Here is a 20,773-nt window from a genome sequence, read left to right on the forward strand (position 1 = left end):
GAGTGCTGGGATTAAGGCGTGCACCACCACTGCCCGGCTTTGAAGCAGATTTTAATTGTGCTAGTTTATTGTGTCTTTCTTATTCAAAATTTACCAAATGTTTCCTGCCAATTGATAAAACTTCGTAGAAAATACACTCATGATTAGAAAGATACCAAGATAGTAAATCACCAGCGGAAAGACAGAAAAAAACTAGTGAGTGGCCAGGCATGGTGGTGGAACTGTAATCCTTGCACTTACGGGCCCCCTCTGGGGCACATAGCTTGATGCTATCCTGGGGGGAGGGGTATCAGATTTTATGCCAGGTGTGGTTCCTGAGTGAAGATGGTGTCTTGCAGCTGTATCCTACAAGGGGGGAGGCAAACAAAACTTAAGCCATAAGTTTTGAGGAATGCCCCATAAATGTTGCTATGGCATACTTGAGCTTGTCCAGCTCAAGTATGACCCTGGACAGTTGGCACTGGTAGGTGAAGAAAGCCCTAGTCCTTTCCCCAAAGTCCTTTCACAATGGGAACTGAGTCCAGCATGGTTTTTTGAAGGATCACATTAAAGCCCATTTTAAATGTGATTGGCTGGCCTTCATCTTTGGAACAAAATCTTACTGGCCCTTGACCCACCTGTTCAGTTCCATGTTCTTCACTCTGGATTCTGTTCAGGGTCACCTTTCTGGTACTCTTGAGGTTGTACTTGTGGTTGCCTTTAGTGTCTTGGCCTTCAGCTTTTCTGTAAAGTCCATTTGGGCAGTGCTTATATTGTAACCCAGGAAATATGGGTTGCACTCTGCAGTGCCAAATACTAGTGGCTAATTGCCTTGTTCTGGTGCTTGTTATGGTAGCATGTATCAAAACTGGACAATAGAGAAGATAAGCTTAGTTACGGTTAACTTCAAAAATCCTATTGGGGAAGTGGAGCTGCTTTCACAATATGGAAGTCCCCGTTCCGAACTGTCTCCACAAGCAAAGGTACTAGGACAGCTGTTAACTGCTAGTGGTGAGCTTAAACCTCCATATGTGTGGATGTGGATATGCATGTGTCAGATACATAGTTTATAGGACCACATCTTAAATCTTGTCTGAGGTGGGTGGGGTCTTTGCTGATGCCTACCCCACTCCCTAGTTGGGATTCTGTCTGAATTGATCTTTGACTCTTAGTGGCTTTTTTTTTTTTTTTTTTTTTTTTTTTTTTAAGCAAATGGTTATTACAGCAGCTGCTACGGTTACTGTCTTGGGTTCTGCTCTGGTCCTATGCTTTGGGCTCATTGGCCACTATGGTCTATGTCACATTTGTGGGGCTTTTTTTCCTTACGCAGTTTTCAGCATATTCTTCAGTGCCAGTTTCTGTTAATTTCAGAAATTTCCAATCCCTTTGGTTGTCAGCTGTGGACTGTTTTCTTTGCCAAATAGCTCCCCAGCATTCAAACCTAAACAAAGCACTTCAAAATCTAGTCCTAGCTGGCTGCTGTGGCACCTGTGTACTTTACTGGGCTGCAGAAGCAGGCAGTTCAAGGCCAGTCCCAAAACACTTCAGTTTCCCCCTTCAACTGGGGCTTTTGCAGTGGAAACACAAAAAGATTGGGGTAGAGGTTTTGGTTGCCTTGTTATTAAGATAAGTGAGTGCATTGCACTTAGGTGCCATTCCACCTACATGAAGGCAACATGAGTACATGGCTCTGGGCAAGGCAGGGTCTTGACCTTCCTGTCAGAGGCCACTATCCCACCATCCTTTGAATAACTTCGTTTTTTTTTTTTATTGACAATAATACCAACGTTCTTGATGGTCTTTTAGGGTGTGCTTTTTTTGGTTTTTTTCTTCAAGACAGGGTTTCTCTGTGTAGTTGGGGCCTATCCTGGCACTCTAGACCAGGCTGGCCTCTGCCTCCCCAGTGCTGGGATTAAAGGCATGCGCCACCAACGCCCGGCCAGGGTATGCTGTTTTATCCTCATGATGGCTTTGAGATATGAGGACTGCCATGTTTTATGTGTAAGTCAACTGCAAGAAGCTGACAAAGCTGATCCTGATGCTGTGAAGCACCAAAATTGCCTTCACCACAGCTTGACTGCTGTGTGCATGCTAGATACCTGTAGCTAATATGTATGAGTGGTCTTTTTTTTTTTTTTTTTTTTTTTTTTCCCTGAGACAGGGTTTTATCTGTGGGTTTGGAGGCTGTCCTGGAAATAGCTCTTGTAGACCAGGCTGGTCTCGAACTCACAGAGATCCACCTGCCTCTGCCTCCCAAGTGCTGGGATTAAAGGCGTGCACGACCACCGCCTGGCCTGTATGAGTGGTCTTTTACAAATAACAGACTGGCTTTTTGCAACAGGGATACTTTGGGTAGACCAGGCTGACCTTGAATTTACAGAAATCTGCCTCCTGAGTATTAGTAGTAAAGGTGTGTGCCTTTAATCCCGGCATGGGGAGTGGGGGGGTGGAGCAGAGGCAGGTGGGTATCAGTTGCAAGCCAGCCTGGTCTATAGAGCTGTTGCATAGAGAAACCCTGTCTGGAAAAAAAAATTCACAGGATGAATTCCAGGACCCACTGTGAATCTGACTTCCACTAAAGGTGTGTGCCACCACTGCCCAGCCATTCTCTGCTAATGTCATGAATCGTAAATAATCTGACATGCAGCCCACAGGTTGAAAACCACTGGATTAAGGGCACTATGATTTTTAAGAGTAGCTATTTAGAAAATTCCATTTGGTATACACAATTTTCTAGAACACAAATATATGCATAATCTTTAAAGATAGGCTTCTTCACAATTCTGAGTAAAAGAATGATTTGCTGATGCTTGAATTATTTTGGCAAGCGAAAAACAAGGGGACTAGAGAGATGGCTCCATGGTAAAAAGAAGTGGCTGCTCTTGCAGAAGACGAGGTTCAGTTCCCAGAACTCACATGGTGGGTCAGGACCATCTAGATCTAGCTCCAGGGATCCGAAGCCCTCTTCTGGCCACTGGGTGCACTGCACACATGGACACACACATAACATGGAGACAAGACACAAGTTTTTTTTTTTTTTAAAAAAAAAAAAAAAAAGCCAGGCTATCGTGACTGATGCCTTTAATATACTATCATCACTAGGGAAGCAGAAGCAGGCAGATCTTTGTGAGTTGGAGGCTAGCCTGGTCTACAGAGTGAGTTCCAGGAAAGCCAGGGCTACACAAAGTAACCTTGGCCGGGAGGGGGGGCGCGGGGCTTTCTCTAAGGGCTTTTACCAGCATGGTTTCTTAACACTGCCAATTTGGTAGGAGAAAATGTACTGAGTTTGGATTCTGTTTCCTTTCATCTTTGCAGTTTGGGGGGCCTTTCTGACCACTGTTGAAGTACCTTAATTCTCCAGCTGATACTTGGTTTCATGGCTTTGAATATCATTTATATACTGACAGTGACCCTGGCCTACAAAACCTTCCACCCAAACTGTGGCTTCCTGACATTTCCCTGTGTGACTTGTGGCCCAGTGCTTGGATTTGATTCCATTTCCCCTCCTTGCTGTGCCTTTGATATGCCAGGCACTTAGTTCTTCAAAGCTTCCCTGCCTATGTGGTGTTTTGCTGGAGAGCTTGTCCTACATAGATGCCTGTGGTTTATCCCCTTTCCATACTCAACCTCTGCCCAGATTTTGTCAAGACTGTCTCTTAATGACCCATAAAAATAGCAAACTCCTGTATCATTTTTTGTTCCTTTATTCTTTATAGTGCTTATGACCCAATATATCTTTTTGTTGGGCAGTCTGAGTTTTTTTTTTTTTTTTTTTTTTTTTTGGTTTTTTGAGACAGGGTTTCTCTGTGGCTTTTAAGGCTGTCCTGGAACTAGCTCTTGTAGACCCTGGCTGGTCTCGAACTCACAGAGATCTGCCTGCCTCTGCCTCCCGAGTGCTGGGACTAAAGGTGTGTGCCACTACCAGTCTGAGTTTTTAATCAACTTATCATTTACAGCTTTTTTTTTTCTATATTCCAATCCTAGTTTTCCCCTCCCTCCTCTCCTCCTGCTCCTCCCCAGTCGTCCCCCCCACCCCCATCTCCCATTTACTCCTCAGAAAGGATAAGGCCTCCCCTAGAAAGTCTACTAAGTCTGTCCTATCTCACTGAGGCAGGACCAAGGCAGCTTCTTGTTGGGGTCAGGAATACTTACTGGCACGGAAAGAGGGCAAAGAAGACAGTGCCACACTGAAAGTGATGACAGCCTGGATGATGCAGAAGACAGATATTTGTGTGAGACAAGGCAAGGGGCTCTAGGGATGTAAAGGAGGATACAAAGGACAGTTGGTGGCAGGACTCTTGTTTCTGGCTGCCCACCTCTCATAATTTATCGAGAATGTAGTAAGAGTGCTGTGGGTTGGGCAGTAATGGAGTGGTGCCTGCAGCTTTCTGCCCTAGCACGGTCACTGGTTATTCTGGTTCTGGCATCTCGTCCCTTTCCACTTGCCTCTTCCCTGACTTCAGCCTCCAGGCTTGGGAAGCTAGCAGATGAGCAGCAATCTTTGCTGTGCCTTCCTGGTCCCTTTTGTAGCTAAATTTCCTGGTGGCCCACTACAAATCTGGCTCCCACCTCCACCATTCTGATGCAACTGTCCTCAGAAGTTGCCAAATTCTTGCTACTTAACACATTTAGAGACTTTTCAAATCAATTTTTTTTTTTTTTTTAAATCTCCCTCCCTAATACTTGGCAGAGCCAACCAGTTTTCTTTCCAGGGGCTTCTGCTCCTCCACTCACACACCTTGGGGCCCCACATGTGTGGCTTTCTTTGGTTCTCTAGCTGTCAGCACCAACATCACCTGCAAACCTGCTGAAAATGAAGACCACACAGGGCATGGCACATCCCTTTAGTCCCAGCACTCAGGAGGTAGAGATTGGGGCCAGCCTGGGCTATAGAGTGAGTTCGAGGACATCCAGGGCTACACAGAAAAACACTGTCTCAAAAACAAAAATTCCACCAAGAAAAAGACAACAAAACAACAAGGAATAAAGCTTGAGACTTGACTTCTGCCCCTCCCCACAGTTAGAGAAAATTATATTTGAACATTTTTCATAAACAAGTATTTTATAGCTGATAAATTAGTTAAGTCTTTAACTACAGGGGTGTCTGAAGCCATGCAGGAGCATCTGATACTCAATTCTCTGATCCAAAGAGTAAACTGTTCTTTTGTGTTCTGTACCCCACCCATCACAGGGCCTTGCAACGACTGGGTTTTTAATTACTCTGATGGTTGGATTGAAGTAACAGAGGAAGTTGATAAAGGGCAGAAGCTCACAGGTGGAGCCTCCAAAGCTCCCTTAAATTCAGTTGTCAAGGACTTAAGACAGAGTAAAGTGTTGGTTGACCCTACATATGGAATATTAATGAACCAGAGTGGGTCCCTGGGCAAATCTCACTGAAGGGCTAGAATTTAAATTCTCATCTGTCTGGTAAAGAGTTAATATCTTGCCCAATCGATATCATTTGCTATTTGCAAATTCTGCCCTTCACACTCATTCCAGACACCCACAGATTTGTGGAGTGTTCATGCCCACACATTCTTATTGTCTTTGTAAAAACCATTCAGCGTGCCTGTGTTACATTGGCTTAAAGCTATTACCACATCTTTACATAACTCTAGACACAAGTATGAAACAAAATAGAACCCAGGTGGCATTGATTCAGGAGAGCCTATTTATAATTCTCCAGTGTGGTGGCTTATTGTCTTCACTGAAGGGTCAGGTTATTTTGTGTATCTGTAAATGTGAGGAGCTTTTCCCAGGAGAATGGAGACACACTGCAAGCTCTTCCAAACAAGGTGCACTGCAAGTGCAAACTGGAGCATAATTACCACGAGGCAGAGAACACGCTGTGGAATCTTCCTTTTTTGAATGACCTTAAACTAGTGGTTTTCAACCTGTGGGTCACGACCCCTTTGTGAGTCAAAAGGCCCTTTCATAGAGGTCACGGATCAGATATCCTGCATATCATATATCTACATTATGGTCCATAATAGTACTAAAATGGCAGTTATGAGGTAACAATGAAATCATTTTATGGTTGGGGGTCATCACAACATGAGGAACTGTATTAAAGGGTCGAAGCATTAGAAGACTGAGAACTACTGCCTTAAACTAACGGACAGGGAATATATGGAGTGAAGTGATAGCCTCAAGTTTAAATCAAGGCAAGTTTTTTTTTTTTTTTTTCTCTTGAACATTCTGCATTTTTGTCTCAGGAAAAGCTAAGGGAGTTTGTGACCATTTGCATTAGCCCCTGTTCAACTGCCATTCTGTGAATTTCAGTTTTCATGATGTTAATAGTGTCTATCCAAGAGGATCTTCCACGCCAGTCATAGCTGTCATGGCCATCCCAACCTTCTTTGCCAGCGGTTTAGAACATTGCTCTCCTTTTGTTTTAACTTCTCTTGCTATTAAGATGTAATGGATAGGTTTTTTGTTTGTTTTTTGTTTTCGGTACAGGATTTCTCTGTGTAGCCCTGGCTGTCCTGGAACTCACTCTGTGTACCAGGCTGGCCTTGAACTCACAGACATCTGCCTGCCTCTGCCTCCCAAGCAATGAGATTGAAGGCATACGCTACCACCAGGCAGTTTTTTCTTTTAGATGGGGTCTCATGTAGCCCAGGATGGCCTCTAACTTACTATGTAGTCAAGGATAGCCTTGAATTTATGATCCTCCTGCCCTTATTTCCTGAATGCGATATGCTGAGCTAAAGATAGAACCCAAGTCCTGGGGTATACTAGGCAAATACTCTGCCACTGAGCTATGTCCCCACCCCAAGAACTGTTTAATTTCATAGTTAAAGAGGCAAAGCAAGTAGTCCTCCCCTCCCTCTCTATCTGGATGAAGACTTGATGCTACAGAAATCATCTGTCTCCATCAGGGAGAGGCCAAGAGACTCCAAGAAGCATCAGCCCAGCACCACAAAGCCTCTCAACAGGCTCCGGAGAACAGCACTTCCTCAGCAGCTCCTTAAACCAGTCTTGTATCCTGGTGCCCAGGCTTTTCCTCCATGTAGGGAGGAAAGCCCTGCTTCAGTCTCTCCAATTAAACTGAAAGCTAGGGGAAAAGATTAAAATCAGTACCAGTTAACTAATGCAGTTCATCGCAGGCATCTCTCAGAACATCTTTTTCCAACAGCATCAGAACAACAGATGTAATCAGGACTTTTGGCTATTCATTTCATACAGTGGAGTCAACACCTATTCTAGTCATTCAAAAAGTCAGCCAAATTGTGTGTGTGTGTGTGTGTGCGCGCGTGTGCCTGTGGTGTGTGTGCATGCCTGTGGTGTGTGTGCATGCCTCTGTGGTGTGTGTGCATGTCTGTGTGCATGTGTGTATTTTTTGGAGGGCTTCTTGCCCCTTTAGGTATCCACACTTGCTGGGGAAAAGGGTTTATGGCAGGACTCATTCCCTGTGGAAACAGACAGCAAACAAATATTCCAGTTGTAATGACAGTAGAGATTGAGACTGTCTGCCAAGGGGTCCTGAGAGGCTAAGATGGAGGTAGCAATGCCGGCAGTAACTCCACTGTGTCCTCAATAAAGGGGCAAGTAAGCAGAGATGCCATCTATTCTAGCTGATGAGGAGCATTCCGTATTCTTTAGTTGAGAAAGAAGGGGTGAAGCAAGCAGGGAGACAGCCAGAAATGTGAGCAGAAGAAATCCTGGGAGTGAGTGATTGACCAGTGATTCGAAGGAAGTGGTCAGGAGAGGTCACAGGACCTGGCTTGGGTGACTTGCTGTGTACAGCACATCCATTAGCATTTTCAACAGCAAAATGACCCCATTCTCTGTCACTTCCTATATGCTAGCCCCTTCCACTACCGCTTGCTGCTCTGTCCTTAAAGGGGTGGGACAGGTCATCCCCATCTTAAATTCATGCTGGCCTCTTGGTTTGTACTGGTTACAGAATGCACCAGCCATGATGAGTTCTGCATTAGTGCCACTCAGCCTCCAGAGGCCTTGCCCACTTCCACTCACTGTCTTGGAACAGTGCTCAGCCACTCCGAGGACAAGCCTTGCCAACCTCCTGGATGAGCCGGCAGTTAGCTGCCAGACCTGAGTGAGTTTGGTGGAGCAATCCAGCCTGTCATTATTACCCTGGGGCTTGTAAATTCTCAGCTATAGCCTCAGAGAGCTCAACAGGCTTTCAAAACCTGTCCTAAGAACAGCCATGAATGTCGTACTGTAAGCTGTGTGGTTTGTCATGCTGTGCAAGCTAACACATAAAACTGGGATAGAGGAAGGCAATGAGTAAGGGAGGGGCTGTCTAGTAGACAGCTGGGCAGATGGGACTCAACTATAGAGACTGCAAGGCTTCTTTCTGCCTGGTTATGGTGGGATCCAAGAACCAGCCATATTTATCTTCTGTGCCTGCTTCCTCCTACTCACACCCCCTATTCTAAATTTCATCACATACCTACCTACTAGGAAATGTTTGAACAGTGAAGTAGATCCAGGAGCCAAGCGCACATGGTGGTATTTACTGTGGGGAATCAGGCCAGAAGCAAGCTCCCTGAGTTTGAGTGAGTCACTTCACCCTGCAACAGCAGGAAAGGGGCTGCCTGGGTTTGGATGCTGAGCTGTGGGAAACGACTGCCCCCTACGGGAGTTCTCAAGTAAGTGTCAGCAATTACCTTGGTTCATACTAAATTAGTAAATTAGGGCCCTTCCCCCGGCCCTACCCTTTTCCAAGGTGATGTCACCCCTCAGTACCCCTTTACTTTTTTATTATTATTTACTTATTTATTTATATATGTACATTTGAGACAGTCTTATGTAGTCCAAACTGGCCTTTAACTCAAACCCTCTATGTAGCCAAAGATGACCTTGAACATTCTGCCCCTCCTGTCTCCACTGGGTGTACCACCACACCCAGTTTACAGGGTGCTGAAGCTCGACTTCAGGGTTCCCATCAGCACTCTGTCAAATATTGGATTTCTTCTTCCCATTGTCCCAGAAACATCCATCCAGTTGCAGCTTTTGCTCTTCTGGTGGCCCAGCTGCTCTCTAATGTTCACGCTCCAGGCTAGTGGCCCATGCTGGCCGCTGCGGGTACTATCAGGACCCGGCAGGCACAATTTGAGCTCTCTTGGGCTCCACTGGCTTGGGACCCGCGCAACTGGGTGAGCAGAGCGCGTCAGGCGGCCTGGCGGTGCGCACGCCCGCTGGTGACAGTTCCCTGCGCTCACACTGCTCCCACCACTCCAGGAAGGGGCGGGGAATAGGAGGTGCTAAAGGCGCCTACCGGGCTCCCCGAGCTCTTTAAAAACCGTGAGCTGGGGACAACTCCGCTGGCCCGGCCGCATCCCGCCTTGTGTCCAGCCAGCTATCCTGCAGCGCGGTCGCGGGACGTGCCCATGCGTCCGCCAACCATGTCTGGGCACTTTCTGCTGGCTCCCATTCCCGAGTCCTCCTCCGACTACCTCCTGCCCAAGGACATCAAACTGGCGGTGCTAGGCGCGGGTCGTGTGGGCAAAAGCGGTGAGTGGGGCAAGGGATCGCGCCGCTCGGCGACAGCAGGGGTCCCCGCCCGCAGGGTTACAGGGATACAGGAAGCCCCCCTCCTGATTTCTCTGCCAGTCCACTCCTGAGCTCTGGATGGGGTTGGCGGCTGTTGAGGGTCGCTCCAGTCTCAACCGTCACATCCCACGGGGGAGCCACTTTATCCCGGGAACCTGGGGAAACGCGCGCTCTTCCCGTGGGGGCGACCACTTTGACCCAGTTCTTCAATTGATTTTCCTACTTCATTTTTCAGCAATGATTGTGCGCTTCTTAACAAAGAGATTTATCGGCGACTACGAACCCAACACAGGTTAGTTAGACTGGCTTCCTGCTCCTTGCCTTTTGTGCTTCAGTCTGTTTGTCCTCCCTCCCCTCCCTTGCTCCCTCTTTCCTTTGCTGACCAGAGCGTGAGAACTCAAATGCAAACTCCTCTTCGCTGTGCAGGCAAACTGTATTCGAGACTCGTCTATGTGGAGGGGGACCAGCTATCACTGCAGATCCAGGACACTCCGGGAGGCATCCAGGTAAGGACTGACTGTGAGGAGGGTGTGCGGTGAGATGCCTCGGCTTGTCTAATACGAATTTAAATGTAGGCGTGGGCTGTCTGTCACGGGTGAACTGAGGGTTGCGATGTTGGATGCCCTCCAAGGGGGAAGGGAATGGTTGGTTAGAACTAGTTTGCTCTTTTTTAAAACACTACTTTTAATTAATTAATTGTTTTAAAGATTGTGCCTTGCTATGGCCTCCTGACTGGCCTATCACTTGCTTTGTAGTTCAGGCCTGACTTGGATTTACTATAATCCTTGATGCCTCAGCCTTCCAAGTGTGGAGATTGCAGGCTGAGCCATCCCACAACTCCCCACCCCCCACTCCCCACCCCTTCAGCAGTAGCTTCTTTTGCAGCCCTGGCTGACCATCAAGGCCTGGGCTGCTTAGGCAGGTAACAACACTTTAAGAGAACATCCAGGAACAAATTAACAACACCTGGCCGAGGGGTGGGGGGCAGTGCTGGGGATGTAGCTTAGTAGTAAACGCTCACTCCGGCAGGTCCAGGGTTCAATACCCAGAACCACATTAAAGAAGCAAGCAGTAGGTGGGATTCTGGAGGGTGAGGGCCTGCTTCCTGGCCAAGGCTGCCAAAAATGTTAGGGGCTGTTTGTTTCTCCAAGCCAGTAATTGCAATCAGATAACCTCTTGGCCATCAGTATGGAATGCAACTTACTAATTGCTTAGCCCTTCTAGGGAGGAAAGGTCCTGTGGAAGAGTGCAGAGAAAGGAATTCGTTTTTGTAACATTCTCAAGAAGTTGACTGCTAAAAATATTTTTTATGGGCTTGGGAATAGATATTTATGTTGGCTTATTTCCAGAGTTTTGTTTGTTATGAATTAGTTCCCTGAAAACTAAGCCACTCTGGGCTGTAATTATCCTTGAGTCGTCAGAGTTCACTGAAAGCTGCCTGTGGAGCTGGGGGTTAGAAGTGTACATCCATACTAGCTCAGAAAGGAATCCAGGGTAAGCATTGGTCTGAGGCTTTCTCTGTCCAAAGCCTCTTACAGAATCGAGGTAGAGCCTGACAATCACATTTATTGACATCTCCATCCAGTCAGTGTTCCTCCAAGGGTTACTGCAGAATCATGTCTGAGCTTCTTTGACCAGGTCCCATTTTGGTTTTCCTCAGGCCCAAGATAACCTCAGCCAAACGGTGGACTCTCTGTCCAAGTGCGTGCAGTGGGCCGAGGGCTTTCTGCTGGTCTATTCCATCACAGACTATGAGAGCTACCAGTCCGTTCGGCCACTTTACCAGCAGATCCGGAAGGTCCACCCTGATGGAAAAGCCCCTGTCATCATCGTGGGCAACAAAGGAGACCTCTTGCATGCCCGGCAGGTGCAGACACATGAAGGTCTTCAGCTAGCCAATGAGCTGGGCAGTGTCTTCCTTGAAATTTCCACTAGTGAAAACTACGAAGACGTCTGTGATGTGTTTCAACATCTCTGTAAAGAAGTGAGCAAGCTGCACAGCCTCAGTGGGGAGCGGAGGAGGGCCTCCATCATCCCCCGGCCTCGCTCCCCGAACATGCAGGACCTGAAGAGGCGCTTCAGGCAGGCTCTGTCCTCCAAAGTAAAAGCCCCCTCTGCCCTGGGGTGACCCATCTCAGACAGACTGGTGACTTTTGTTATTACTATTATTATTATTACTAAGCATTTGTGCAGCCACAAAGACTGGGCCTGTCCCCTTTAAAACATATCGAGAGTTTATTTTTATAATGACTTTATTGGCTTTCAAGTGTATGTGTATTTCTGAAAATTCAGACAATGATTGACTAGATGTTGGATTTTTTTTTTTTTTTACTGTAACTGTTAGCCACTTTTCCATTAAAGGCAAAATGGCAATACTATTCATTGTTTTCTGAATGTCTTTTTATAGAAATCTTGCTTGCACGAGAGCCCAGAAGTGCTCAGTGCTTGGCCTTGAGTCTGAACTCTGATTGGCGTCTTGAAGTAGGGAGGGGGTCATGCAGAAAGAGGGAGTCAGCTCTGGGAGAGAGAAGTATGCAGAGGAGGGAAAGGGGTTTGCATAGCTACAGGATGGCCTTAATTAGGGCAGTTCTTCATAGTCAGGAAGTTGACACTGGTTTTCCAGCCCAGTGGTATGTTGGGAACTGATGCTAAAATGCAATGATCTGTCATTATTATTTACTTATTTGTACAAATGAGAGTGTAGCCGCTCTACAGAATATTTTGGAAAACAAAAGCCCAGCTAGATGCTGGCACATGCCCATGATCCTATCCAGAAGCATAAGTGTCAGACCCCCCTGAGCCACGTGTGGAAACCCCGATATAAAACTAGTGTCCTGGGATGGAGCTCAGTGATAAAATGCATGCTTGCTGTGCTCAAGGTCCATGGTTTGATTCCCCAGCACGTCCAAAGAGGGAAGACAATCCCCTTTGTCAGGATCCTTTATGTCAGTAAGTGAGCTTTGCTATCCAGGAGTGGCCTCCTTCCTCCTTCCCTTCCTGCATCCCAGACCCTCGGCCGTATATGGAAATAAGATCATCAAAGTATGATTCATGAACCAAAGATGCAGATGGGGAGTTATTTCACAGTGAACACAATCCATGGATAAGGGGCATTGACTTCCTGGTGAACAAGGACCAAAGTTGTTGCGGTCTTCCTTCACCATCAGGGTAGAAGCCTCTGGTAAAGCAGAGTATAACTGATATTTGAGATGTATCTTGGGTCTTGGGGATTGAACCCAGGGCCTTACACTCTAGCACTGAGCTTCACCCCAGCCTCTGAGGCATATCTTTTCCTGTGTGCCCTTTAGGAAGACGCTGGCTTGTGGACCACTATGGACACGAAGACAAAATAGGAGGGAGGTGTGGGTATTGAAGCACCTGGTGAGGGCTTGGAGACTGCAACACTGTTGCAGCCTGAGCTGTAGATCTTCAGGACTTGGTTAGGGATGGCCTGTCCACAGCTTTATCTCTCAAGGTGCTGGTAAACTCGTTTATACATATCTTGAAATCCAGGGGTTGAGATCAGTAAGTGGGACACTAACTAACTCACATATGAAGTCTGACAAGGGTTATGGAACTTGCTGGAGGGAGTAGATGTTCCTTTCAAGTTCTCAGGTGTGGTATTTGGCCGGAAGTTACACTGGAAGAGGAGGGGACACACTTCAAACAAAAACATCGTCAAGTGGCTATGTCTGTGCTTTTTGGAATCATCTAAAAGCTACATGCCCTCACCTTCTATTCATAAGCACACTCTGTAAGGCACTGGGTCTATCAGTGCTGTTTTTCTTTAAAGGTCCACTCATGCCTCTTTCAAGGACTTTATAGCTCTTCTCTATACCAGACATCAAAGATTAGACAAGGGGCTGGAGAGTCAGTTCAGTGATTAGGCTCACTGGCTGTTCTGCCAGAGGACCTGGGTTTGATTCCCAGCTCCCATACAGTAGCTCACGACTGTTTGTAATCCAAGTCCCAGGGTATCTGATGCCCTCTTCTGCAGGCACAGGAACAGGATTGTCTGCCTTTCTCATTATACTCCAGGTTCTTCCAGGCCTCCCCACCTTGGCACAAGCTATCCCTAGGTCTCATCTACTTTCACTTAGTCCTTCCCTAAGTAAGGGCTTACTAACTTTTCTTCCAGGACCCATGTCATATGCTGTATACCAGATTTGACTCTGGGATGCCTTTTGGGGGTTTCCTTATCCATGCTATATAACCCAATGGTGTCAGGAGCACTCATGTTAGAGGGAATGCCCCCAAAGGCAGCAACTGCATTATGACTTTGTATGCCGCCTGCTTCATTCTGCTAATACCCACAGCCTAGCAGGTGTTTTGTTTTAGTTTGTGTTTTCATTTTGACATGGTCTCTTGTAACCCAAGCTAGTCTTACTTCCATTTGAACCTTGATCCTTCTACCCCCACCTCTAGAATGCTGGCATGTTGTGGAATAGAATATTTGTTTAACTATGTGAGGATGTGTTGCATTTGTTTCGTTTCGTTTTGTTTTGTTTTCAAGACAGGGTTTCTCTGTAGCTTTGGAGCCTGTCCTGGAACTCGCTCTGTAGACCAGGCTATCCTCGAAATCACAGAGATCTGCCTGACTCTGCCTCCCAAGTGCTGGGACTAAAGGTGTGCACCACCACCACCTGGCTACCCATGATCTCTTTCTAGGACACAGCCCCAAGTGACCTAACTTCCCTCTGTTAGACCCCAGCTCCCAAAGTTTCCATTATAGGCTGCAATCAAGGCTTTGACATGAGACACTGGAGGAACATTCTACATCCAGTCTATAACACAGGCCATAAATTACTCTTCCACCCAAGGACACCTCTACCAAGACCTGCAATATCAAAGAAAGTTAAGAAAATTAGACAATTTGTATCTAAAAGAGTACCCAATCGGGGTTTGGTGGGAGGGGACAAGTTCTAAATGTTGAAAAATACCATTTAGAATTCTATAATCTTTTGAAAAGTGGCTTAATTCTTCCAGTGGGTTTCATGCCCTCAGAACAAAGGTGACATGCCTCGGCCTCTTTCTATGGATCTTAGCTTGTGCACATAGACACAAGAATATCTGAGTCTCCCATCATTGCCATAACTACAATGTGTCCAGGTCACTGCCTGGTGTCGGGGGGGGGGGGGGGCCCTTCTGCTGGCAACAATCTAAGATCATATACCCAATTAGGATATTTTCAGTTACAAAAGCTAAGCAACAGGTTTGGCTCAAGAGGCTCAAAAGATGAGTTCCAGGGCAGTTTCATAAAGAGTCCTAGCCTCAGTGGTCTCAGGTAGGCTGATGGGCTAAGTGGAGAGTGTAACACAGTCATTTTCTGTCTACAGCATCACAGATAACAGATCCCCAGATCCCAGAGTCTTCCTTCGGTGAGTGGATTCAGTTTCCCAGAAATGGCTCAACAGGGAAGTAGACTGCCTGCTCTTACAGAGCTTAATGGCCTGTTGTCCCTGTCCCAGCCTCCTGCTGATTGGTGGCTTGGTCCCCTGGGGCTCATAAAGCTTAGAGAGTATCCAGGCAGTTCCTGGGATGGTTGTCTTGGAGATGGAGGCTACTGTCAGCGCAACATTCATGATGAGGAAGTGGGGAGTTGTTGGATTTGTGTGTTGGGAAAAAAATCTGAGGACTTGGACTCAATTGGGCAACAAGGAAACCATTCAAGAGGAAGCTTGCTCCAAGCCAACCTCAAAAGAATGAAGGCAGAAGAATCACAAAAGATCCAAACGCCATCCTCTGTCTTCCAGGGTGGAAGTCCCAGAACTCTGGACAGAAACTCAGAAGGATGTTGACAACATGGTGGGAGCCCAGAGGAAGTAGCCCTAGACTTAGGCCCTCCGAGGTGTCATACACCTCTATCCCCATGATGGGGTAAGACCATGGCTTCCGGTGGTCCCCGGTGCAGCTTGGATCTGGCCTGTATCACCTAGGCCCATGTGTTGAGGACTGGGCCACACAGCCATCTTGTTGCCATTGGAGAGAGGAGGCAGAACATTTAAGAGGTGAAGTGGGGGGCATGCCCTACAAAGGGAACTGTGGGAGTCATCTGATTCTCGTTTGCTTCCTGGTGACAGAGTGAATGATCCTCCAAATTCCCCTCCCCTTGTTTTTGTTTTTGTTTTTGGAGACAGAGTTTCACTGTATAGCACTGGCTGTCCTGGAACTCACTCTGTAGACCAGGCTGGCCTTGAACTCAGAGATCCACTTGACTCTACCTCCCAAGTGCTGGGATCATAGGCATGTGCCACCACCACCCAGCCCTCCTACCCCTTTTTAATATTTTATTCTGTGTGTATCCATGTTTTCCTGTAAGGAGCCGTTACAAGCTAGTGCGCATGCGCACTAGGTAACTTTGTAACTTTCTAGCCCTTGGTCTCCGCCCCTCCCGTGACGTCATATGGTCCGATCAGCTGATGTCATATGGTCCCATGAGCTTCAACCAGTCAGGGGGTGACAGTCCAAGGCGGTGGTTGCCAGCCTATATAAGGGATGGGTTTTTGGGTGTTCGGAGTCTCCTCTCTGTAAGCTTTTGCTCTCCCTCTCAAGACGCATTAAAGCTTTACTGCAAAAGGATCCTGAGCAGAAGGATCCTGAGGAGTGTGCCGCGTCGTTTTTTGCTGGTGAGAAGGTAGTGCGGGACATCTGGTGCCGAAACCCGGGAAATCATCGTCAGCACCATTGGAGACCCCTTGGCTACAAGGAGGATTCAGAACTGCAGGGAGGTACGATTCGGAGAGATATGTCTTTTCTGGACTTTGGCTTGGGATTGTTGATCTTTTTCGCTGTTGTAGCAATCTTGAAGAAGTCCAGAATAACATGTCAGAAGCTTTACTGCAGAAGGATCCTGAGCAGAAGGATCCTGAGGAGTGTGCCGCGTCGTTTTTGCTGGCGAGACGGTAGCGCGGGACATTTTCCTGCATGAATGTCTGTGCACCACACACATGCCTGATGTCTTCAGAAGAGGATGTCAGATCTTCTGGAACTGAAGTTAAGGATTTGCCCTGTGGGTACTGGGAATCAAACCCAGGTCATCTGCAAAAGCAGCCAGTGTTCTTAACTGCTGAGCCATCTCTCTGGCCCCAAGATGAATGGTTTGGCATTTCTGTCCTCATGCCCTGCCTCCCTGCCTCACTACAAACTGGAAACAATGGGGCAAGAAGACCATGAACGGTAACCTCTAAAGCTATGAGACTAAGGACTCTCTATTGTCTTTATGTGCTTCTTTTCTGTTTGTTTTGAAGCAGCTTAACTTAACATCAGTGCACCCATGACAGGCTGCAGACTAACAATACTGGGACTAGGCCTCACCCTTACAATAACCAGGAAAAACCACAGACTGTATCCTATGGGGGAACCTATCAGAATTGAGACAAACAAGTGCTAGCTGCTCCAGAACATTAAGACTAGCTTACCTAACTTGTATATAGGTTGCCAATTTCCTTGCAGCAATGCCAGTATCGATACTGTTTGGCAAAACTTCTGTTGCCCCACTCCTGCCTAATCAGGAGTTCAGTCCCCATCTGGATCTGGAATTCCCCTACCACCTCCCCCTCTCCCCCACTCCCTATCCTTTATTCCTTAAAAACCCTGCCACAGTGGAGCTCACTGCTCTCCCTGATCCAACTGCTGTGTCGGAGCTGACAGAGTATCCAAGCTCAAGCTTGCAATAAAGGCTCTTTGCTTTTGCAAAGAACCCGGACTCCTGGTGGTCTCTGGGGGGCTTACGATGCAGGCATAACAGTTTGTCTTTTTTTGGTTTTGTTTGCTTTATTTTATTTTGCTTTTTCAAGATAGGGGTTCTCTGTGTAGCGTAGCCCTGGCTGTCCTAGAACTCACTCTGTAGACCAGGCTGACCTCAAACTCAGCAATCCACCTTCTTCTTCCCAAGTGCTGAGATTGAAGGCATGCAGGGTCACTACCTAGCTATACGATTGCTTCTTATCTTAGGTATGTTAGCATAGTAAAGTCCCTCATCATTGCCCTCCCCATTCCTGTCTTAGTTGTAAGTTGTTATTATGTATTTATTTATTTATTTGGTATTGAGGATGGAACCTTAACACATAGTAGGCAAGTGCTCTGCCACTGAGCCTTACCTCAGCCCCCAAGATCTGTCGCTGAAGCCCCCTCTTCTTGTCAATGCTTCATTGCTAATTCCACCGTACAACTCCAAAGGATGATTTAATTAACAAGATCCGGGTAGTCCTGGAAGGATGAACAAAGTCCAAAGGACCAAATTGCGTATCCGGTACACTCGTAGTACTTCACAAACGACCCATGAAATGCAAACTAGAATAACAGAAAAATAAATCAATTGAACAGGAGAATAAATCTGTTTTGCTTGTGTTGAGGCGAAGGGCACAGCGGAAGTCCTCGAGTTTATTAATATCTGTTTAGAAAAATGAGTGGAATAAGCATCAGTGGGAGGAGGCGGTAAACAGCGGAGCAGGCAAGGAGCGGAGGAGGGATCACTGCTCACTGACTCTGACCTTTGTGTTCCTTGTAGATGCTGTGATTTGCATTTTCTTTCGTTTGTTTTTGGCTTGGATTTGTTTTTCCAGGCAGGATTTCACTGTGCAGTCCTGGCTGTCCTGGAACTCACTCTGTAGACCAGGCTGGCCTCCAAAGCACAGAGATCCACCTGCCTCTGTCTCTGGAATGCTGGGACTGACGACATGCATCACTATGCCCATTCACCTGCTCTCACTCTTGCTGACAAGTTCATGTGCTCTGTGGCTTTGGTAGGTATTAAAATGAACCTTTTCAGGATTCTAACATGGACTGAAGACAGTGGCTGTCCAGGAATCCTTCAGGACGCCAGCACCAGATTGAGACAGCTGAGACATCCAGCTTCGTGGACTGAACAACTGCGGGCTTCTCCTTTCTAGTGTGAGAGAGACAGCAGCTGTTGGACTGCAGACCACATCCTGAAACGGTCTCATAAATCCCCTTTGAACACATAATCCATTGCATCATCTCTTCCCTTAGAGGAGCCTGACTGACATAGGTACCTAAGGTTGTTTCTGGCTCATTCATGAGTCCAGGTGGGTGTGTCTTCTGAATTGTTTCTATCACACTGTCCTAGCAGTCTCTTCCTTTCTTTTTCCTTTTCTCTATTTATTTTGAGACAGGGTCTCACTGTCTATGTAGCTCTGGCTGTCCTAGAACTCTATATATGGAGCAGGCTGGCCTTGAATTCATGGAGTTGGCCTGCCTCTGCCTCCCAAGTGCTGGAATTAAGGGTGTGCGCCACCATGTTAGGTTTCCTCTTTTTCTTCTTCTCCTCTTCTTCCTTCTCCTTTAAAAAATATTTACTTGGGGCTGGAGAGTTGGCTCAGTGGTTAAGAGTACTGGCTGCTTGTCCAGAGGACCCACAACTCACAACTGTTTGTTATTACAGTTACAGGGGATCTGACACCTTCATACCAATGCACATAAAATAAAGGTAAATAAATTCTTAAGCCGGGCGGTGGTGGCCCATGCTTTTAGTCCCAGCATTCGGCAGACAGAGACAGGTAGATCTCTATGAGTTCAAGACCAGCCTGGTCTACAGGAGCTAGTTCCAGGATAGCCTCCAAAGCCACAGAGAAACTGTGTCTCAAAAAACCAAAAAATAAATACATAATTAATTAAAAATATTTGCTTTTATTATCTTTGTGTGTGTGTGTGTGTGTGTGTGTGTGTGTGTGTGTGTATGTGTGTGCACATACGCACACATGTGTGCAAGTGCCTGCAAAGCCAGAGCAATTGGATCTCCATGGAGCATGAGTTGTTGACAACAGGGGGGTTGTCAGTTGCCTGAGTGGTTGCTGGGGACATCAACTCTGGTCCCCTGGAGAAGCAGTATGAGCTCTTAACTGTGGAGACATTCGTGCATCCCCTCCTTCTCTGAGTGGAAATGAGCATTCCCAGAGAAGGGCTCCGTGAACAAAAGGGACATTTTTAGTTTCCTCCTCACTTTAAAGAGGCCATGGCAACCTTTAATCCAGGTTGGTGGATCTCTGTGAGTTTGAGCCCACCTGGTATACATAGTGTGTTCCAAGACAGAGCTACATAGACCCAGTCTCAAAAAAAAAAAAAAAAAAAAAAAAACCTCTACTACTGTGGCTCGAGTTGATAGTCCTGTCCCAGGAACCCTGAGCAGTAAGTTCTGGGGGACATATCACACTGGGAAGAGACCTGATGAGGACCCTGGCCTCATCTGAGCGTGTGTGTTGACAAAGTCTGTGGAGAAGGAGAATGAGAGAACACTGTGTCAGGAGCTCACCCCAAGAGGTTCGGCTCATGGCTTTATTAGAACTTGAGTACCCGAGGAAGCTCCACCTCTTGGAGATAGTCAGCTCAGCTTCTGCTTTCTATGGCCTCCCAGTTGGGGATTTTGGCTCAACACACATTTGGGGGGACTAAGTGGGGACTTTCAAATCATTCAGACCTGTTGCTTTAATGTTCTCAATAACCCGTCAAGGCAACTTGATCACACCCATGTTTCAGATGAGGCCATAGAGAACAAGCAATGACCTAAAGTCACAGGAGTCAAGAGCCTAGGTCTGCCTTCAGGAAGGGACACACATTCCTTTATATAGGGCTATTACTTCTGTTCACGCCTATGTCCGTGTCACTCTCTTTGGGAAGTTTATCCCAAGGGATAAGGGGGACACTGGAGTCCGATTCCAAAAGCCATTGTTCTAGCTGTGTGGAGGAACCTGTTTATCAGGCCCCTGGCTTATACTGACATCTAAAGTCTTGGGTTTGTAACTCAGGACAGCAGGACCTCAGCCCGGCTCCCTCAGGCTTCCTGCCCATCCAGCTCTGAGCTAGCTTTGAAGGGACACAGCAGCCTTGCTGAGTAAGTTGGGGGAATCCCCTGGTGGGCTGTGGTGAGGCCGGGGTGGGTGTGGCACCCTGGAGGAGCTCTATCTGGGTCCCCTCAACACCACCTGGTCCTCTATGGCCAGCTAACCCTTGAACATTTCTTTGAGAGCCACTCTGGGATCAGGTGGGAGGTGAGAGATGACAGGTGGTCAGGAGAGCTTCAGGCTCCCAGGACCCCCCCACTGGCCATATTCTCCACTCAGCTTTCCTCTGACTAGTATCCTGGGAAGCTGCCCCCAGTAACTCAGGCCTCCTTTCCCTCAGGACACAACAGAGCAGAGTTGGGGGAGGAGGAGCATGACTGAATGTAACCTCAGAGTCCCAGGGGAACTCAGGAACCAGAGGCTTACCACCAAGAGGGGAGAGGCCAGAGGCAGAAATCCACAAAGCATATTCA

At 47.1% G+C, this 20,773-nt stretch overlaps 3 protein-coding genes across 3 annotated transcripts in view; all 3 read left to right on the forward strand.

Annotated features, from left to right (window-relative positions):
- Rpl21 (ribosomal protein L21) overlaps positions 1-568 on the forward strand; it is a gene marked incomplete in the record, with an annotated part of 4,361 nt that extends 3,793 nt beyond the window's left edge. The window contains 1 exon segment of the mRNA XM_027413679.2: positions 1-568.
- An 8,650-nt stretch (positions 569-9,218) lies between these two features.
- Rasl11a (RAS like family 11 member A) lies at positions 9,219-11,879 on the forward strand. Its single transcript, XM_027413680.2, has 4 exons — positions 9,219-9,462; positions 9,737-9,793; positions 9,928-10,007; positions 11,162-11,879. The coding sequence occupies exons 1-4, from the start codon at positions 9,339-9,341 to the stop codon at positions 11,627-11,629; spliced, it is 729 nt and encodes a 242-aa protein (XP_027269481.1). The 5' UTR covers positions 9,219-9,338; the 3' UTR covers positions 11,630-11,879.
- Positions 11,880-15,373: 3,494 nt separating this feature from the next.
- The window catches only part of Gtf3a (general transcription factor IIIA), a 112,614-nt gene continuing 107,214 nt past the window's right edge, over positions 15,374-20,773 (forward strand). Inside the window, exons 1-2 of the mRNA XM_035444152.1 lie at positions 15,374-15,378; positions 16,054-16,152. Coding sequence (XP_035300043.1) covers positions 15,374-15,378; positions 16,054-16,152 — 104 coding nt within the window. The remainder of the gene's footprint in view (positions 15,379-16,053; positions 16,153-20,773) is intronic.

This window comes from Cricetulus griseus, chromosome 4, assembly GCF_003668045.3.
Source record: "Cricetulus griseus strain 17A/GY chromosome 4, alternate assembly CriGri-PICRH-1.0, whole genome shotgun sequence".
NCBI classification, from domain to species: Eukaryota; Metazoa; Chordata; class Mammalia; order Rodentia; family Cricetidae; genus Cricetulus; species Cricetulus griseus.